The 16435-nt window shown below is 43.2% G+C and overlaps 1 protein-coding gene across 1 annotated transcript in view; it reads left to right on the top strand.

Annotated features, from left to right (window-relative positions):
* The window catches only part of lamb1a (laminin, beta 1a), a 139783-nt gene that overhangs the window by 16687 nt on the left and 106661 nt on the right, over nt 1-16435 (top strand). The window contains exons 3-8 of the mRNA XM_072471582.1: nt 6194-6323; nt 9486-9559; nt 12159-12347; nt 12566-12629; nt 13920-14125; nt 15757-15877. Coding sequence (XP_072327683.1) covers nt 6194-6323; nt 9486-9559; nt 12159-12347; nt 12566-12629; nt 13920-14125; nt 15757-15877 — 784 coding nt within the window. The remainder of the gene's footprint in view (nt 1-6193; nt 6324-9485; nt 9560-12158; nt 12348-12565; nt 12630-13919; nt 14126-15756; nt 15878-16435) is intronic.

Below are 16435 nucleotides of genomic sequence, written 5' to 3'. Positions count from 1 at the left end.
AAGTACACCACGAACCCGGTGGTGGCAGCAACACTGAACATATGGGGACAGTGGAGGCGACAGAGAGGGGTGCGGGGAGCCCTGGTGGGGTCCCCTATCAGGAACAACCATAGGTTCGCCCCAGGAAGAATGGATGGAGGATTTCAGAGCTGGTACCAGTTGGGAATTAGGAAGGTGGGAGATTTATTCCTAGATGGGACTTTTGCGAGCTTGGGAGCACAGGAGGAAAAGTATAAGTTACCCCGGGGGAATTTCTTGAGATATATGCAGGTGAGGACGTTTACTAGACAACAGGTGAGGGAATTTCCGCGGCTCCCGACACACGGGATACAGGACAGGGTGCTTTCAGGGGTGTGGGTCGGAGAGGGCAAGGTGTCAGAGATTTATAGAGAGATGAGGGAAGAGGGGGAGGAGTCGGTAGGCGAACTAAAAAGAAAGTGGGAAGAAGTATTAGGGGAGGAGATAGAGGAGGGTATGTGGGCTGATGCCCTAAGCAGGGTAAATTCCTCTTCCTCATGCGCCAGGCTTAGCCTGATTTAATTTAAAGTGCTACATAGAGCACACATAACGGGGCAAGATTGAGCAGGTTCTTTGGAGTGGAGGACAAATGTGGGAGGTGTAGCGGGAGCCTGGCAAACCATGCACATATGTTTTGGGCGTGCCCGGAACTGGAAGGGTATTGGAAGGGAGTGACGGGAGTGATTTCACAGGTGGTGAAGGCCCGGGTCAAACCAGGCTGGGGGTTAGCTCTATTTGGAGTTGCGGAAGAGCCGGGAGTGCAGGAGGCGAAAGAGGCCGATGTCGTGGCCTTTCCGTCCCTCGTAGCCCGGCGCAGGATCCTACTCATGTGGAAGGAGGCGAAACCCCCCGGACTGGAGGCCTGGGTAAACGATATGGCGGGGTTTATTAAACTGGAGCAGATAAAGTTTGCCCTGAGAGGATCGGCTCAAGGGTTCACCAGGCGGTGGCAGCCATTTCTCGACTACCTAAGGGAACGTTAGAGGGAAGACGGATGACCAGCAGCAGCAACCCAGGGGGGAGGGGGGGGGGGGGGGGGGGGGTGGGAGGCAGTTGAGTATAGGGCAATAGAGTACGAGGTTTTGTTACTTGTATATTATTACTACTATTGTTAAAAAGTTTAAACATTTCTGTTTTGTTACTGTTATCGTTTCGCTTGTTTTGTAAGCGGGAAAAATGTTGCTCAGGGAAAAAAATTTCAATAAAAAGAAACGGTCAAATTTGAACTGGGGGGAAGGATGGAGGAGTTCTACAATTCATGGGCGTTATTCATTATGCACTTTCGAGAATTGGATCACATCAAACATTAGGGGGGTTGGGGGCTAGGAGGGTTGGGGGGAGGGGGACTGTACGTGTTAATGGTGATTATGGGTGATTCCTGATTCCTTTTTGTCATTTGTTTATGTTAACATTCGGGCCAATGTTTGGGGTTTGGTGGGAGGATGGGATCGTTGTTATTGATATGGGGATTGACATTACATTCGTTACTGATTATTGTTTATTGTTGGCTGTAAATTTGGGAGAAAATGTGAAAAAGGAGGAGAATAAAAAATATTAAAGAAAATAATAATAATATGGAATTAAATGTCTAATGATGACCATGAAGCCTGGCCGACATGTGACTCCAGATCCTCAGTAATGTGGTTGAATCTTAAATGCCCTCAGGGCTGGGCAATCAATGTTGGTCCAGCCAGCGATGCCTACATCCCATCAACAAATGAAAAAAGAGTCACCTTGAAGTATTTTCAGACATTTTTCCCATTCTGGTATAAGATTTTGTATCGTTCATTGTGTTTACAGTGTTAATCCCTTGTGGTTTTACACCAAATTCATGCTTATTGTGTGCAAGTTGAAATGTACAGTTTTCTATTTTTGCTGTACTTTTTAATAGCAGATCGCACCCACCCCCGCCCCCCCCCCCAAAAACAAAAGTAATGGAAGATGTTAAATGGCCATAGTGTACAAGCAAAGGAAAGAGTCATTTCTGTCATGTTAAATTTTAAAAATATATATATATTATATATACATACACACACACACTCACACACACATACATACATAAATACACGCACATCTCAAAGTTTCTTATTGATCTGTTGTTGAGGCTTAAGTGCCATCATATCTTGTGTATTTCCTATTCCCTTGGGAGAAACAACATAAATGAATGTAGAGCAAATTGGTGGCAAAGGACATTTTCTGGCATTGCATGACTTGCACTTGGCAGTTTGAGAAACATTTTAGCTTTATTTATTCCTTCCTGTTATAAATGCTGAAACTGTTATCTGTGCCTTTGGTTCTACTGGACTTGACTCAACTATTCCAGTACTCTCCTGGCTGATTGTCCGCTGTGAACCTGGGCCCATCCAAAAATGGTGACTTGTGCTAATTTGCATCAAGTCTCCGATTCATCCATTTTTAAAAAATAGATTTATTCAAGGCATTTCACATATATACATATTGTCAGAAGAAAAACACACCAACCCAATAAACAAACACAACCCTCCAAACCCCTGGTACCAACACCGTGCCACGTCCTGCCTCCCCATTTTGACCACCCCAGAGCCAGCACCTCGGACCTCACGTCCGAGAACGCCTGCCAGAACCCCTTCCGTTTTGGACACACCTAGAACACGTGGACATGGTTCGCGTGCCCCTTCCGTGCGCCGCCGACATCTATCCTCCACCCCAACAAAGAACCTGCTCATCCTCGCCACCATCATGTGGGCCCTATGTACCACTTTAAACTGGATGAGGCTCATCCTCGCACATGACGAGGGTACGTTCACCTTCCACAAGGCCTCTGCGCGTGTCCCAGCCTGTACCACCCCACCCAGTTCAGTTCATCCTCCCACTTGTGCTTGATATCTTTCACTGAGGTGCCCTCCCTCTCCATCAGTTCCGCATAAATAACCGACACATCCCGCCTCTTAAAATTCGCCTTCATCCCCTCCACCAATTGAGCCAAGTTCAATCTGTGCAGCTGGGTCCAGCTTCGTGCCACCTGGATACATACGTACCCCAAGCTTGTCCCCACCACCCTAAACGGCAACTCCCCATATCTCCTTTCTTGCCCTCTGGCATTGTTCGGGAACACCTCACTATTTCCCATGTTCAATTTATATCCCAAAAGCCTGCCTAATCCCCCCCCCCAATGTTGCCCATCAGGTCCAAAATATATAACAACAAATCATCCACATGCAGCGAAACCCTATGCTTTCCCCCCCCTCCCTCACCCCAGCTCGATCACCGTCCAATCCTCCGACACCATAAGCGCTATTGCCAACGGCTCTATCGCCAATGCAAAAAGCAATGGGGAGAGCGGGCACCCTTGTCTCATCCCACAGCATAGCCCAAAGCACCCCGAACTCCCTCGCTTCATCCACACACCCGCCATCGGCACCTTTTACAGCAGCCGGACCCAATCTACAAACCCCTGCCCTAACACCTCAAACCACTCTAGCACCTCAAACAAATACGGCCACTCTACCTGATCAGAAGTCTTCTCCGCATCCGTCGCTACCACTACTTCTATCTCCTGGCCCTCCAAGAGTATCATAATCATGTTAAGTAACCTCCGCACATTCATTGACAACTGCATTCCCTTCACAAAACTTGTCTAGTCCTCTCCTATCATCCCTGGCACACAGTCCTCAATCCGTGATGCAAGTACCTTCGCCAACAACTTGGCATCAACATTCAATAGCGATACCGGGCAGTACGACCCTTCTCCATCTTTAAAATCAGGGAGATGGAAGCCTTCGATAGTGTGGGGAGAAGCGCTCCCCCTCCCCTCCTGCCTCATTATACATCCTCCCCAGCAGTGGCCCCGGCTCCGCCCTAAACATTTTATAAAAACTCTACTGAGAACCCTTCCGGTCCCGGGCCTTCCCTGCCTACATCGCACCCATGCCATCCATACCTCCCTCAACCCAACCGGGGCCCCCAGGCCCTGAACCTACCCCATCTCCACCTTGGGAATCTCCAACCCTTCCAGGAACCGCCGCATCCCCACTTCCCCTTCGGGGATTCCGACATTTACAGCCTCCTATAAAAGGCCTCAAATGCACCATTCGCCCCTTCCGGGTCTATCATCACCGTGTCCCCCTCGTCCTTCACCCTACCAATCTCCCTTGCAGCCGTTTGCTTCCTCAGCTGATGGGCCAGCATCCTACTCGCCTTCTCCCCATACACATACACTGTCCCTCTGGCCCTCCTCAACTGCCCCACTGCCTTCCCTGTAGACACTAACCCAAACTCCATCTGGGGCCTCTGCCTCTTCTTCAACAGCCCCTCTTCCGGTGCCACTGAGTACCTCCAATATACCCTCCATATCTTATCTACCAGCCTTGCTCTCGCCTGCCGCTCCACCCTCTTCTTGTATGCCTGAATCAAAATAAACACCACCCCCTCCCCAACAACAGCCTTGAGTGGCGCTGTCACCTCCCCCATACCGTTCAACACATAGCCCTGAATGGCAGCCTTCATCCGCTCACGCCTCCACTGCAGCTGTTGGGCCGCCCCCTGAACCATCCGCAAATCCACCCAATGCGCTCGTGGTCAGAAACCACAATCGCCAAGAGTCGGCCACCCCGGCGAGCAGCACCGTGTCCATCATAAAAAAAATCAATCTGCGAATACACCTGCTGCACATGGGAGAAGTATGATAACTCCTTCGACCTCTGCCTCCCAAACTTCCCCGGGTCCACCCAACCATCGCTCCATGAACTCCCTCAGCTCCCTAGCCATTGCTGACACCCTCGCTGACTTGTGACACGATCGGTCCAGGACCGTATTAAATCATCCTCCATAAGCAGCCGTTGCATATCCAGGTCCGGAATCTTCTCCAATACCCGCCTCCTAAAGTCCACGTCATCCTAATTCGGGCCACAAATGTTTACCGGGACTACCGGCATCCACTCCAGCTTCTCACTAAACATCACATACCTAACCCCCAGATGGACCGCAATGCTCGCCACCTCAAATGCCACCCTCTTGTTAACCAACACCACCACCCCCCTCGTCTTCATATCCAGCCTGAGTGAAACACCTGCCCCACAAATCCCTTCCTCAGCCTCGTCTGATCCCCCAACTTCAGGTGCTTCTCCTGCAAAAACACCATGTGACTAGTCTGGTCCGGGGGGCTCCCCGCTCCCCTCCTCAGCCCGCGTCACACACCCCTCCAGGCCTGTCCTTGGATGCCTATCACTCTCTTCCCAACTGCGCCATGCCAACCAGCCCCATGTCAGCAGCCCCCCCTACCCTCAAACGAAGAACCAATCCCATCCCACCCTCGCTCCCCCACCCATTCCTCCTGGCAACCCCCCCCCCCCCCCCCACTTCACTCCCGTTAACTAACCTGCCCAGCTAGCAAGGTGGTCCCTGCCCACAGCCTCTGACTACACCCCATCCCTCCAGTCAACCCTCCGCCCCCTCCTACCCCAAATCTTCCTGACCACCAACAAAGAGAACAAAAAGGCACACTCACCATCATCCGATTCATCCATGAGCCCTGTGCATGCTGACCTACATTGATGCACTTTCTGGTAGTAGCTCCATTTTTATATTTCCATCCTTGTTTAAAATCCCTTGACTTGATCTTTACTTCTTTTCTGGCCACTTTTTCTATTTCACTCTTGGTCACTGCTTTCACTTCCTTGGTCCAAGGTTTTAGAATTCTCTCTCTCTCTCTCTCTCTCTCTCTCTCTCTCTCTCTCTCTCTCTCTCTCTCTTTCTCTCTCGCGTTCCTCCTCCTTCAAGATGCTATTTCAAACCCTTCAGGTTTAGGTCACAAATCGAATATTCTCTTGTATGGTCTGGCGTCTAACAAGATCTGATTGTGTATTTCACCCCCACCCGTGGAGTGGGAAATAGGGTAATCAATATCCATGCTGTCACCCTAATAAGACTTCCTCCCTCACCACTGACTCTGATTGAAACTTGGAACGTCTTGATCAGTGTGACTCCGGATCATATCTGGTACATCAATATCCACCCAGAACAGGAGTTTTGTTCACTATCAGGAAAAAGTACAAATGGGGATCAGTGTACTTTCCACATTAAAATCACGTTTACTAAATGTGTCGGAGTTTGCTACTTGGGTTCCATCCAATTTTGGTGTTTTGTTTGTATTCTGAAAATAGAAGGCATACTAAATTTTCAATTTTTGCTTTCTCAGGAAGAAAAAAAATGTTTTTCATGTGATTCACGGGCTCTTTTTGCTGAAAATTCGAACAGTCATAGAATTGAGAATGTTGTCACCACGTTTGCACTCAACCGACTAAACACCTGGTGGCAGTCTGAAAATGGTGAGTTATGGTTGGTATGAAACTGTAAATGTGATCAGTTCATCATAGAGCAAGAACTGTATGTAGGTATTTAGTATGTGAATTTTGTTGACTGATATAGACCAACAAACTTCCAGTTGTAAAAGGCCTTTTACAAAACTGACAACCTAGAGCTTTCAATGTAATGCGTTGGTGAGTAAATCGTTCCTGGTGTACTCTGAGCCATGCAGACAGTTGTTGGATGTGATCTCTACGCTGTGCTGAGTTAACTAAACTCAGGTGGGTGCTACGGTTGATTTTGATGCTCCTGGACGTACATGTGTGCACGCGTGCAGTGCGAACATAGCAATCCGATGAGACCGAACGAGAAATTCCTATTTCTAAATGTTGACAGATGTTCTGTGGTGACAGGTATGCTGTTCTAGAGTGCAAGGCATGGTAACTGGCTGGTGGTGCCAGCAAGGGTTTAATTCTTCAAGACTAATTTTCTGACCTGAAGCATTCTCAACAGTACAAGTTCTAATAGCCTAAGTACTGAGATTATCCAATTTAATAAGGAAATGAGAATTAATTAGATGAAAGTGAAAATTAACTTGAATGACGACTAAAAATGAGTTTGATCCAATAATTTAAATATGGTCAGGGTTGTACTTTATTTGGAAATGTAAGTCTGAGAATAACTTGTTAGCCCATAGAATCCTCACTTGAATATCATTGACGTTTGCCTACAGCTCCTGTCCTATGGATTTTGTACATGGCCAGCAGTCTGGCTGACTTGTTTCTAGTTTTGGGGCCAATAAATATGTTGTTTCAGTGTTGGGAGTGACGTGATAGTGTAAACCATCTTGCATATTGACTGTAGTGATGTCATTGTATGCATGCTGGATGAGATGTGAGGAACTGTCTGCTTATGCAGGATAAAAGAAAAACAGCTGATTTGTGAAACTGTTTTGTCAATAGGATTGGAAGATGGTTATTAAATCCTTTTGATTCCTTGAGCCAGTCTCCCTTAATTTCAAAGCTAGAGTCATTGGGTCCCTCTGTGCTCTTCTGTACTTCTCCTTCATCATTGGTCTTTGTTATATTAACCAAGGTAATGCTTAATGTACACACTTTCTTTTGTTTACATTTTCTTAAAAAAACAAAGCTAGTGGCCAAAACTTATTATTGTTTTCATATTTTCTTGCACATTCTTTTGCTAACTATACAAAGTCTGTTCATTTGTGTACTTTGTCGTGCCTCAAAATCTTAGCAGAATTGGTGTAAATAAATTAGTATAGTTACATTTGCACTTGGTATTAAAGAAATAGATAAACTATGGTCTCTTCAAAATACCCTTTCTTCCCATGCCACTTGATCCTCTATATCTGTTTTTCAATTTTTGTTTCATGGGACCCACTGTTGGCAACTGGTTGACATTCACGACCCACTCCATGTTCCCGAACCTTTTAATGTGAAAGGGAATCCTGCTTTGTTCACACAATCTCACATGAATCCGGTTCAAAAGAGCCGGTACAGACAGTTCTATTGTGCCGACAATGGAAAATCCAACCTCTCGTGAAGGGCAATAACAACAAAATGCATGTTTTACTCAGCAATGGGTACTCCCGCAAGATGCTACACCAGAATGCTGACAACCTCGTGGGCTTTGGCACATTTTTAATGTAGTATTACAGATAAGCTACAGCAGTGTAGTCTTTTAATTTGGAGTCAACCAAGTTTTTATATTTAAAGTACCCAATTATTATTTTCCAATTAAGGGGCAATTTAGCGTGGCCAATTACCAACCCTACACATCTTTTTGGGTTGTGGGGTGAGAGCGACGCAGACACGGGGAGAATGTGAGTTCATAACTCTCTGCGCTCTCAACCTGATGAGGAATTTTCCGCCTACCACTTCTCTTTCAAATTCTGAAACTTCTCATTTGCCAGTACTTCCCTGCATTTAACACGCGTGGACTTTGCCTACTTATTTTCATTGTCACAATTTACAAAGCCATACCTTAAGAAATCCTATTCGTACCACTTTGTTCCGAGTTAAGTTACTTTTTAGGGTCATTAACCAGAGGTCCTGGAGCTCTAATACTTCCACTGTCTTGGACTCTCCTGTGCAGCTCTATCCAGCAGATTCTTTTTTTAAATAAATTTAGAGTACCCAATTATTTTTTTCCAATTAAGGGGTAATTTAACATGGCCAATCCACCGAACCTGCACATCTTTGGATTGTGTAGGTGAAACGCACGCAGACACGTGAGAACGTGCAAACTCCATACATACAGTGACCCAGGGCCGGGATCAAACTCGGGTCCTCAGCATCATAGGTAGCAGTGCTAATTACTGTGCCGTGCTATCTCTCCAGATTCTGTTGTGAGATCCTGTCCAATAGATACTGCCTATGTGAGCCTCTGGCCATCTCTTACTTTTAAGAAAACCATTGTTCTTCACAGTTCATTTACCTTGCTTGGCAGCAGCTGCAAAATCGAACCAACTCTGTGCCCTTCTTTGTCGCCAAAGCACGTACCTAAACGGTGCTTCACATCAATTCCATATGAGCGGTGTGTGACCTGTTCTCTGCTGCCACTGCTGGCTGGAAGACTTCACACAGCCTAATGTACCTCCATTTGAAAGGCAGCAATGGCCACACTGCGTGATGTAAAAGCCAGTAGCGGCTGTTGGGGCTGCAGGACCAATCGCTCCAGGACCCACCTGTGCCACTTGACTTTACAAAACCCTGCTATCGATCTTTGCCCACCAACAGAGAATGGAAACTGATGAGAGTAAAGACTCAAATGTGTTGAATAGTGACCATGATCTATAGACCATTATAGTATATCTTTTAAGGGATAGCAGCATGCTATCATGAGGTGTATCATGTGACCCAGTCTCCGTTTCACTTTGACCTCTGAGCAGAACACAGTACAGACAGTTCAGCTGCTGATGGCATCAAGCTTCCTACTTTTGTAAAACACCAATGTGTTGACTCCCTCCCGTTCTCAGTGGCTGGTGCTTTGTCATTATAAAAACGCAACGTAGACCAACTGGATTAAATGGCCTGTTTCTGTGCTGTAATTGCCATGTAACTTGCATCGTGTTTTACTCCTTACACACTGTAAAACGGTTCAAACTGTTGTAATGAACTTTCTCTGTTTTTATTTCTTCATTTAAAATTTGATCTTTTCCGCAGGCTTGGAAAATGTTTCTCTTCAACTGGACCTGGAAGCTGAATTCCATTTTACCCACCTCATTATGACCTTCAAGGTAAACAGTTAGTTATTCACATGAGCTGAAGTTGCTGAAAGGCTCAGAACTTTTTTAATATAGAGAAGGAATACATGGAATGGCCTTCTATCAGTACACTTTTTTTTTTGAATGAATGAGTCAGTTCAGATGTAAATTTCCAAACCTGTAATAGTTGCTCTCACGCATTATATTTTTGTAAGCTATTGCACCTTTGGGTGGTGACAATATTAAAGCTCCTATAAAGGCCATGTTAATTTAATGAAGGTTTTGCAAGGCTTTTAGAATGGCTATTTTTTACTCACTACTTGGATCATCTCACATTCATATCTCTAGCTTTTAATAAAACTCTTGTTTCAGGCATATTGTGAGTTTATATTTTAAATTTAAATGTTCAATTAAAGCTTGTTTCTAGCTATCTGGCACAGACTCTCCTGTACTTGGAGGTACTTTCTCCTCCTGAAAACTGCTCTATAAACAGCCACCTGAGAAAAGTCAGGAATGGTTCTAACAGTTCTCTGATTTTTATTTGTCATACTGCAATTAAAGAATTAATGTGATGCCATAACTTGGCAGAATTAGTTCAACTAATAATGTAGGGAATCTAAATCAATAGCAATTTAGACTTAAGTTAATCTTTCTTGGTTAATGCTTGGATGCCATTGGGCATGTACTTTTTAAAAATCCTTCTCAACAGGTCACTGGCAAGGCATTAATTGCTCTTTCTCACTTGCCCGTGTCGTTGCACACTCCTTGTTGCTCGAGTATGTCCAAGCTGTAAGTGATTGCATTGTTTTCAGTGGATCCTCTTGGAATTTGGTCCCAGGTTTGATTCCCGGCTTGGGTCACTGTCTGTACGGAGTCTGCATGTTTTCTCTGTGTATGCGTGGGGGTTTCCTCCAGACGTGCTGTTTGGTAATTTGGACATTCTGAATTCTCCCTCTGTGTACCCAAACAGGGGCTGGAATGTGGCGACTAGGTATTTCTCACAGTAATTTCATTGCAGTGTTAATGTAAGCCTACTTGTGACAATAAAGATTATCATTATTATTATAATTGATGAATTGGTATGGGCACCCACAACTGCAGTTCATGTTGCCATTGTTAGTGCCGGGGGAACATCTGCAGCTGCACCACCTGTGGCCTCCTTTGGACACATTAGATGTTGCGAGTTTGGCTTAGGCGGTCCTCAAAATATACCGAGCCAAGGTTCACATGAGCTAGCCCACTTGAAGTTTACCCAAGAGCAGTGATCTGCAATGCAGAAGTTTTTAAACAGCCCTCCTTGATGACTAAGTTGTATGGCATAGAGAGAAAAATAGGTTTCTGGAACAAGAGTTGAAAATTGCCTTCATGGTTACTTGTGTTTCTAAATTATTTATTTTCCTCTTTTTCTTATATGGGCTTCATCTTTTAGAAATGTATCGGATGCTTGGCAGAATGCAATGAGACATGAGAATAGTAATCAGGATTCTAGTTACAAGTTGTTTGGGGGTCAATGAGAACTTTCTAAAGAAATGCAAGTATGTTTGCAATCATTGTTAACACAGTAGATCAGAAGCAAGCAGCATCCATTTAGCAAGGAGAAATACATTCACTGCCACCCCTCCAATCTTCAATTTTTGAAGCGTAGCATTGATGATTCTGCCTTTAAGTAATGTTTGCTTGTAAATTGGTTGAATTTGATATCGACGATTTTAGTTGAGCTAGCTAGACTAGTCTACCCTAAAAGCAGTAGTATTCTTTCTTCCACTCTGTTGTCATGGCTGTCTCGGTAGTACTTTCACCTCCGAGTCAGTAGGTCGTGAGTTCGAGCCCCAAGCTGATGTTGCAATGTGGCACTGAAACAGAGCTGCACTGTTATGGGTGCCATCTCTCAGTTGAGATGTTAAATTGAGGCTCTGTCAGGTGGAAGTAAAAGATTCCATGGCACTATTCTGCTGAGGGGCAGGGGAGCTATCCCTGCTGCTCAGCCAATACTAATTCCTCAATTAATATCGCAGGACTGATTATTTGGTCATTATCACTTTAAGATTGTGAGAGTTTGCTGTGTGAAAATTGGCTGATATGTTTCCTGTTATAACAGTGACCCAACCTCATATTTCATCGGCTGTAAAGCATTTTGAGATATCCTGAGGTGCAAGACGCTACATAAATGCAACTCTTCCTTTTGGGGAATAATGCTAATCAAAACTTTTCCCCCCACACAGGATAGTTTTTGGATTAGAGTATTCTGCTGTTTACAACTCTCTTTAAATGAAATCTCTGTTTATTGAATTCTAAGTTACTAAAGATCAAGAGGGCATAAACTTAAAATTGGGAGCTGGGCCTTTCAGAAGTAAAATCAGGAAATATTCTTAAGCGCAAAGGATAAAGATATGACATTTTTTCCCAACACACTGTTTTCTAGGCCAATTAAAAGTTTCAACAGATAATGGTGTCAGGGAAATAGATCAAAGGTAGCTAAATGCAGTTGAAATCACCCATGATCTAATAGAATGGCTGAAAAGTTCAATGACTGACTCCTGTCCGTGTATTTCTTTGGGCCACGCGCAAATTATTGAAACACGTTCGGCTAAGTTATTCATTTTGTGAAAAAAAAATATGTATTTTTCCCTAGACTTTTCGTCCAGCTGCTATGATGATAGAGCGATCTTCTGATTTCGGAGAAACCTGGCAGGTCTATCGGTATTATGCTTATGATTGCGAGTCATCCTTTCCAGGCATTGCAATAGGATCATTGAAGAAAGTGGATGACATTATCTGTGACTCGCGGTACTCTGACATTGAACCTTCTACTGAAGGAGAGGTTTGTGACAAATGTTTGGTAATGAACTGTTGGTCTGTGCATTTCCCCTGGCTCATAATAGTGAACAGAAATATTAAAATGTAACTTTAAAGCAGTAATTCAAAATATTTCAGTCCGAAACCCTTTCCATGACCTATAGATAAATATTATCATGGCTCCTTTTATGTGCACATATTGACATTTGTATTTTCTGATAAACTTATCTTGTCTGTCTTTAGGTTATCTACCGTGTGTTGGATCCAGCCTTTAAAATTGATGATCCTTATAGCCGAAGAATACAAAGTAATTGTCACCACTTAACTTGTTATACCGCTACAGTATTTTTTTCAAAATAAAACTAATTGTTTCTGTAATCTTCACACTCCTTTACTTTGATTGCTGTCAATTATTTACACAGCACAATGATTTAATCTTATTTCTGCCATCACTAACACGGACCTGCTAAATATTTTCTGCTGTAATTGTTTTTTCCGATAATTATGTTTATACACTGATAGTAATAACTGGGTAAATGGATTTGTATTAATCACAGTTTCCTGTCTGGCCCACATTCTTCCTGTTGACTTGAATATAACCTGGTTGCAGTAAAGAAGTGGAGGATATTCCTCTTCAGGATGTTGCTTTTGGCAGAGGACTGAGAAACTTAAAACTCTTTTTTTGAGTCTCTTAAGTTCCAGCGCTCGTTCAATTTTGTCTGTCGCTGTTATGGTCCGAATGAAACAACAATGATAATCTGGTCAAAAGGCTGGAAGAGAATGGAGAGAAATAAATAATTGTACTTTTTCTGGCCAGCAAAGCATTTTTCCACCCTCACTGAATTTGACAAAATGAGAGGTTTGAAAATGTTCTTTTTGAAAAATTAACAATAGGTCCACCAAATTTACATTTAAATCCAACCTGGTATGTTCCTGATCAATGAGAGAACTCTGTCTGGTTCAGAAACTAGCAAGTAAGGGACTATACTTGCTCTACTTCAGCTGAATTACTATTTTGGACAGCACTTTCCCCATGGTTTTTGATCTGCATGCAGGTGTGCTCCAGCTTTATTTTTATTTGGCTCGTAATGTTAAGGAAGACGCTTGAAAATGTTTTGTCTCAATTGGTGTTGCTTTTACAGCTGAAATACACTTTGAAAGTGCTTTTGATTAAATAGGTGTTGGAGTTGTTTGATTTGTATGTCAATCTTGCACTCTCTTTGTATTGTAAATCAAAAAAGAGATGTTAACTCTAGGCTATTGAGTAACATACTTGGCTAACTGCAACATCTTTTGCATTACATTTGCTAGAACTCCTGATGATGCATTCAGATTAAGCAGATAAGTTATTTCAACTCCAGAACCTTCCTTGATTTGTCTCGAGACACATTGCAGGAGTATTAAAATTGACAAAATTGGTTTCTAATTAGCCTTACAATAGAGTAGAATTGAAGAATAATAAATGGCTGTAGGCTTGTAAAATGGCTGAAAAATTTTGAATGGATAATTTGAAAAAAGTAACTTTTATTGTTTTCAAAGGTACGCCATTTGACCTTAATGGAAAAATTTTAATTCATTTGCATGTTATGTTTTGAAGATATGCTGAAGATCACAAACTTGAGGATAAAGTTTACCAAGCTCCATACTCTGGGTGACAATTTGCTGGACTCGAGAGTGGAAATCAAAGAAAAATATTACTACGCTATCTATGACATGGTAGTTCGGGGCAACTGTTTTTGCTATGGACATGCCAGTGAATGTGCTCCTGTTCATAATTCTGATGACCATGATGTGGATGGGAAGGTGAGTACAAAAGTGATTTGCAGATTAAGTAAACAAAACATGTATTTTCAGCTTTTGTGTTGAACTGTGTTATTAAATACTTTTTACTGCACTGGCTTGTACGTCCAACATTAGCTCAACAAAATATACTTGTGCAGTGCTAAACGTACTATTGCAAAATGTGGAAAGTCACAAACTTTGTTTCAAGGCTTGAATTGTGAGCGTGCCTACTCCACAGTGAAGTTTGATGGTGCTTCCATCAGAGCTTAATTGAACCCAGATGAACAGTTTCCTTGACCTGGCTGCACCATTTCCTGTTCTAAGTCTGAAGCGAAACCCGAGTTTGAGTTCACAAACTTTCAGCAACTCTCGCAGTTTTTCAGTTTCCTGCTACAACAGTCAGATTGCAAGCTGGGCATGTTTAGTTTATGTCAGCCACATTGTACTAATTTTATTAATACCATGCTTAATTTCTATTTTTCTCTTTCCCCCTCTCCTGGGTTACGTCCCAGTTGCAAGATAAAAGTGGCAACAGACCTGCTTTGAGACGTTCAGTGATAGCCTGGGCCAGTTGAAAGGATGTTTGTAAGAGTGATCTAGGGGGGAAACTGCCTCCCATTTCCCTCTTGGTGCCTCTGATTCCTGTTTCCCCGGCTGTTTTGAGACCGCGATCATTAATTCAGTGTTGTGACAAAGTAGGATGTTTGCATCTCACTCTATACCGTGTAGTGCTTTAGTCTAATGTGCCACTACATTGCTTGAAAACCCTTTGCTAATAGGAGATTGAGTGAAATTTAATCTGTGCAGATGGTTATTTTGGTAATTATATGCTTAATATTCAACTTCGATCAACCTAAAGCTCCTCCTCGATTGTCTCATTGCAGATGAAGTAGAAAAATAAATTTGGACATCTTAGAATTTGATATGGAAAAATAGTGATGAAATTGCTTCCTTCCTACCAAATATTTCTCTAGTGTACAGCTGGTCTCCCAGATCATACAAGTATATACTGTTTCTAATGCATTAAAATTTGCTTTTGAATCCTTGGGAAATAATTTTGTTTCAGAAAGTTTTAAGTTTGTGTACAGTGGTTATAGGCACAAATGTGTGCCTATATACATGGGGTAGGAGTTTGATTTTGTGTTAAACGGAGAAGTAGTAGTTGAATACATGAGCCTCTTTTAAACTGGAAAAGCTGCAAGAATTTTTAAGTGTTTGTCACTAAAGCTCTTCCCATGCCAAAAAAATCATTTGGTTAGAACCTTAAAATGATGCTAATAAATTAATAGTATTGCTTCCTAGTAAACTTGTGTAAAAGTAATTGTGGAAGCAATGTAGGCAACTTTTCTGTGCTGCAAAATATCATTAAAATAACGGTTCGTTGGCGGCACAGTGGTTAGCACTGCTGCCTCACGGCACCAAGGTCCCAGGTTCGATCCCGGCTCTGGGTCACTGTCCGTGTGGAGTTTGCACATTCTCCCCGTGTTTGCGTGGGTTTTGCCCCCACAATCCAAAGACGTGCACAGTAGGTGAATTGGCCACACTAAATTGGCCCTTATTTGGGGAAAAAAAATGAATTGGGTACTTTAAATTTAAAAAAAATAAATAACCGTTCATAAGGTAAACAAGTACATTTTCACATTGTTTTTCAGGTACATGGTCGGTGTGTATGTCGGCACAACACCAAAGGTTTAAACTGTGAGCTATGTGAGGATTTCCACCAAGATGCACCTTGGAAACCTGCTGAAGGCCGCAACAGCAATGCATGCCAAAGTGGGTTGCAAGTTAAAATATTGAAAGCTTGATGAATGTCTTCATTTTTGGACTTGCATTCTGCATGCAACATATTTGTAGCTTTCTTTATCTTTAAAATACAAAATGGTCAGCATTTCCAATAGCTTAGAAAGTTTGACCTTTCGTACAGACCAAAAGTGTCTTGGGTTAAAACTGTACCACCCTCAATTCACCAACCTCCACCAAGCTGACAACAAAGTTGATTATAATCACCTACCATGCTGAGCGAACCACTATTATGGTTCAAATTTTCTTCCCAACTGTTAATGTTCACAGGAAATTTAGGTTCCATAGGCAGACAGATTCACATCCCTTGTGATCCAAACCATGAACCCATATACGTGCCTGATGCAGTAAGCGCCAAGAACCACAAAGACATGTGAGACTTTAACCAAGGCTTTAATACACTACATAAGAAGCTTACCCGACACAGACGACCCCAGACAAAATGGGTCCGGTCTCAGAACCTGGGTCTTATACCTAACTCCCGGGGGAGTGGCCAAGGCGGAGCTCTCCGTGGCCAGGTCAGGTTACATA

This window comes from Scyliorhinus torazame, chromosome 13, assembly GCF_047496885.1.
Source record: "Scyliorhinus torazame isolate Kashiwa2021f chromosome 13, sScyTor2.1, whole genome shotgun sequence".
In the NCBI taxonomy this organism is placed as follows: Eukaryota; Metazoa; Chordata; class Chondrichthyes; order Carcharhiniformes; family Scyliorhinidae; genus Scyliorhinus; species Scyliorhinus torazame.
This window is presented reverse-complemented; position numbering and strand designations above follow the sequence as displayed.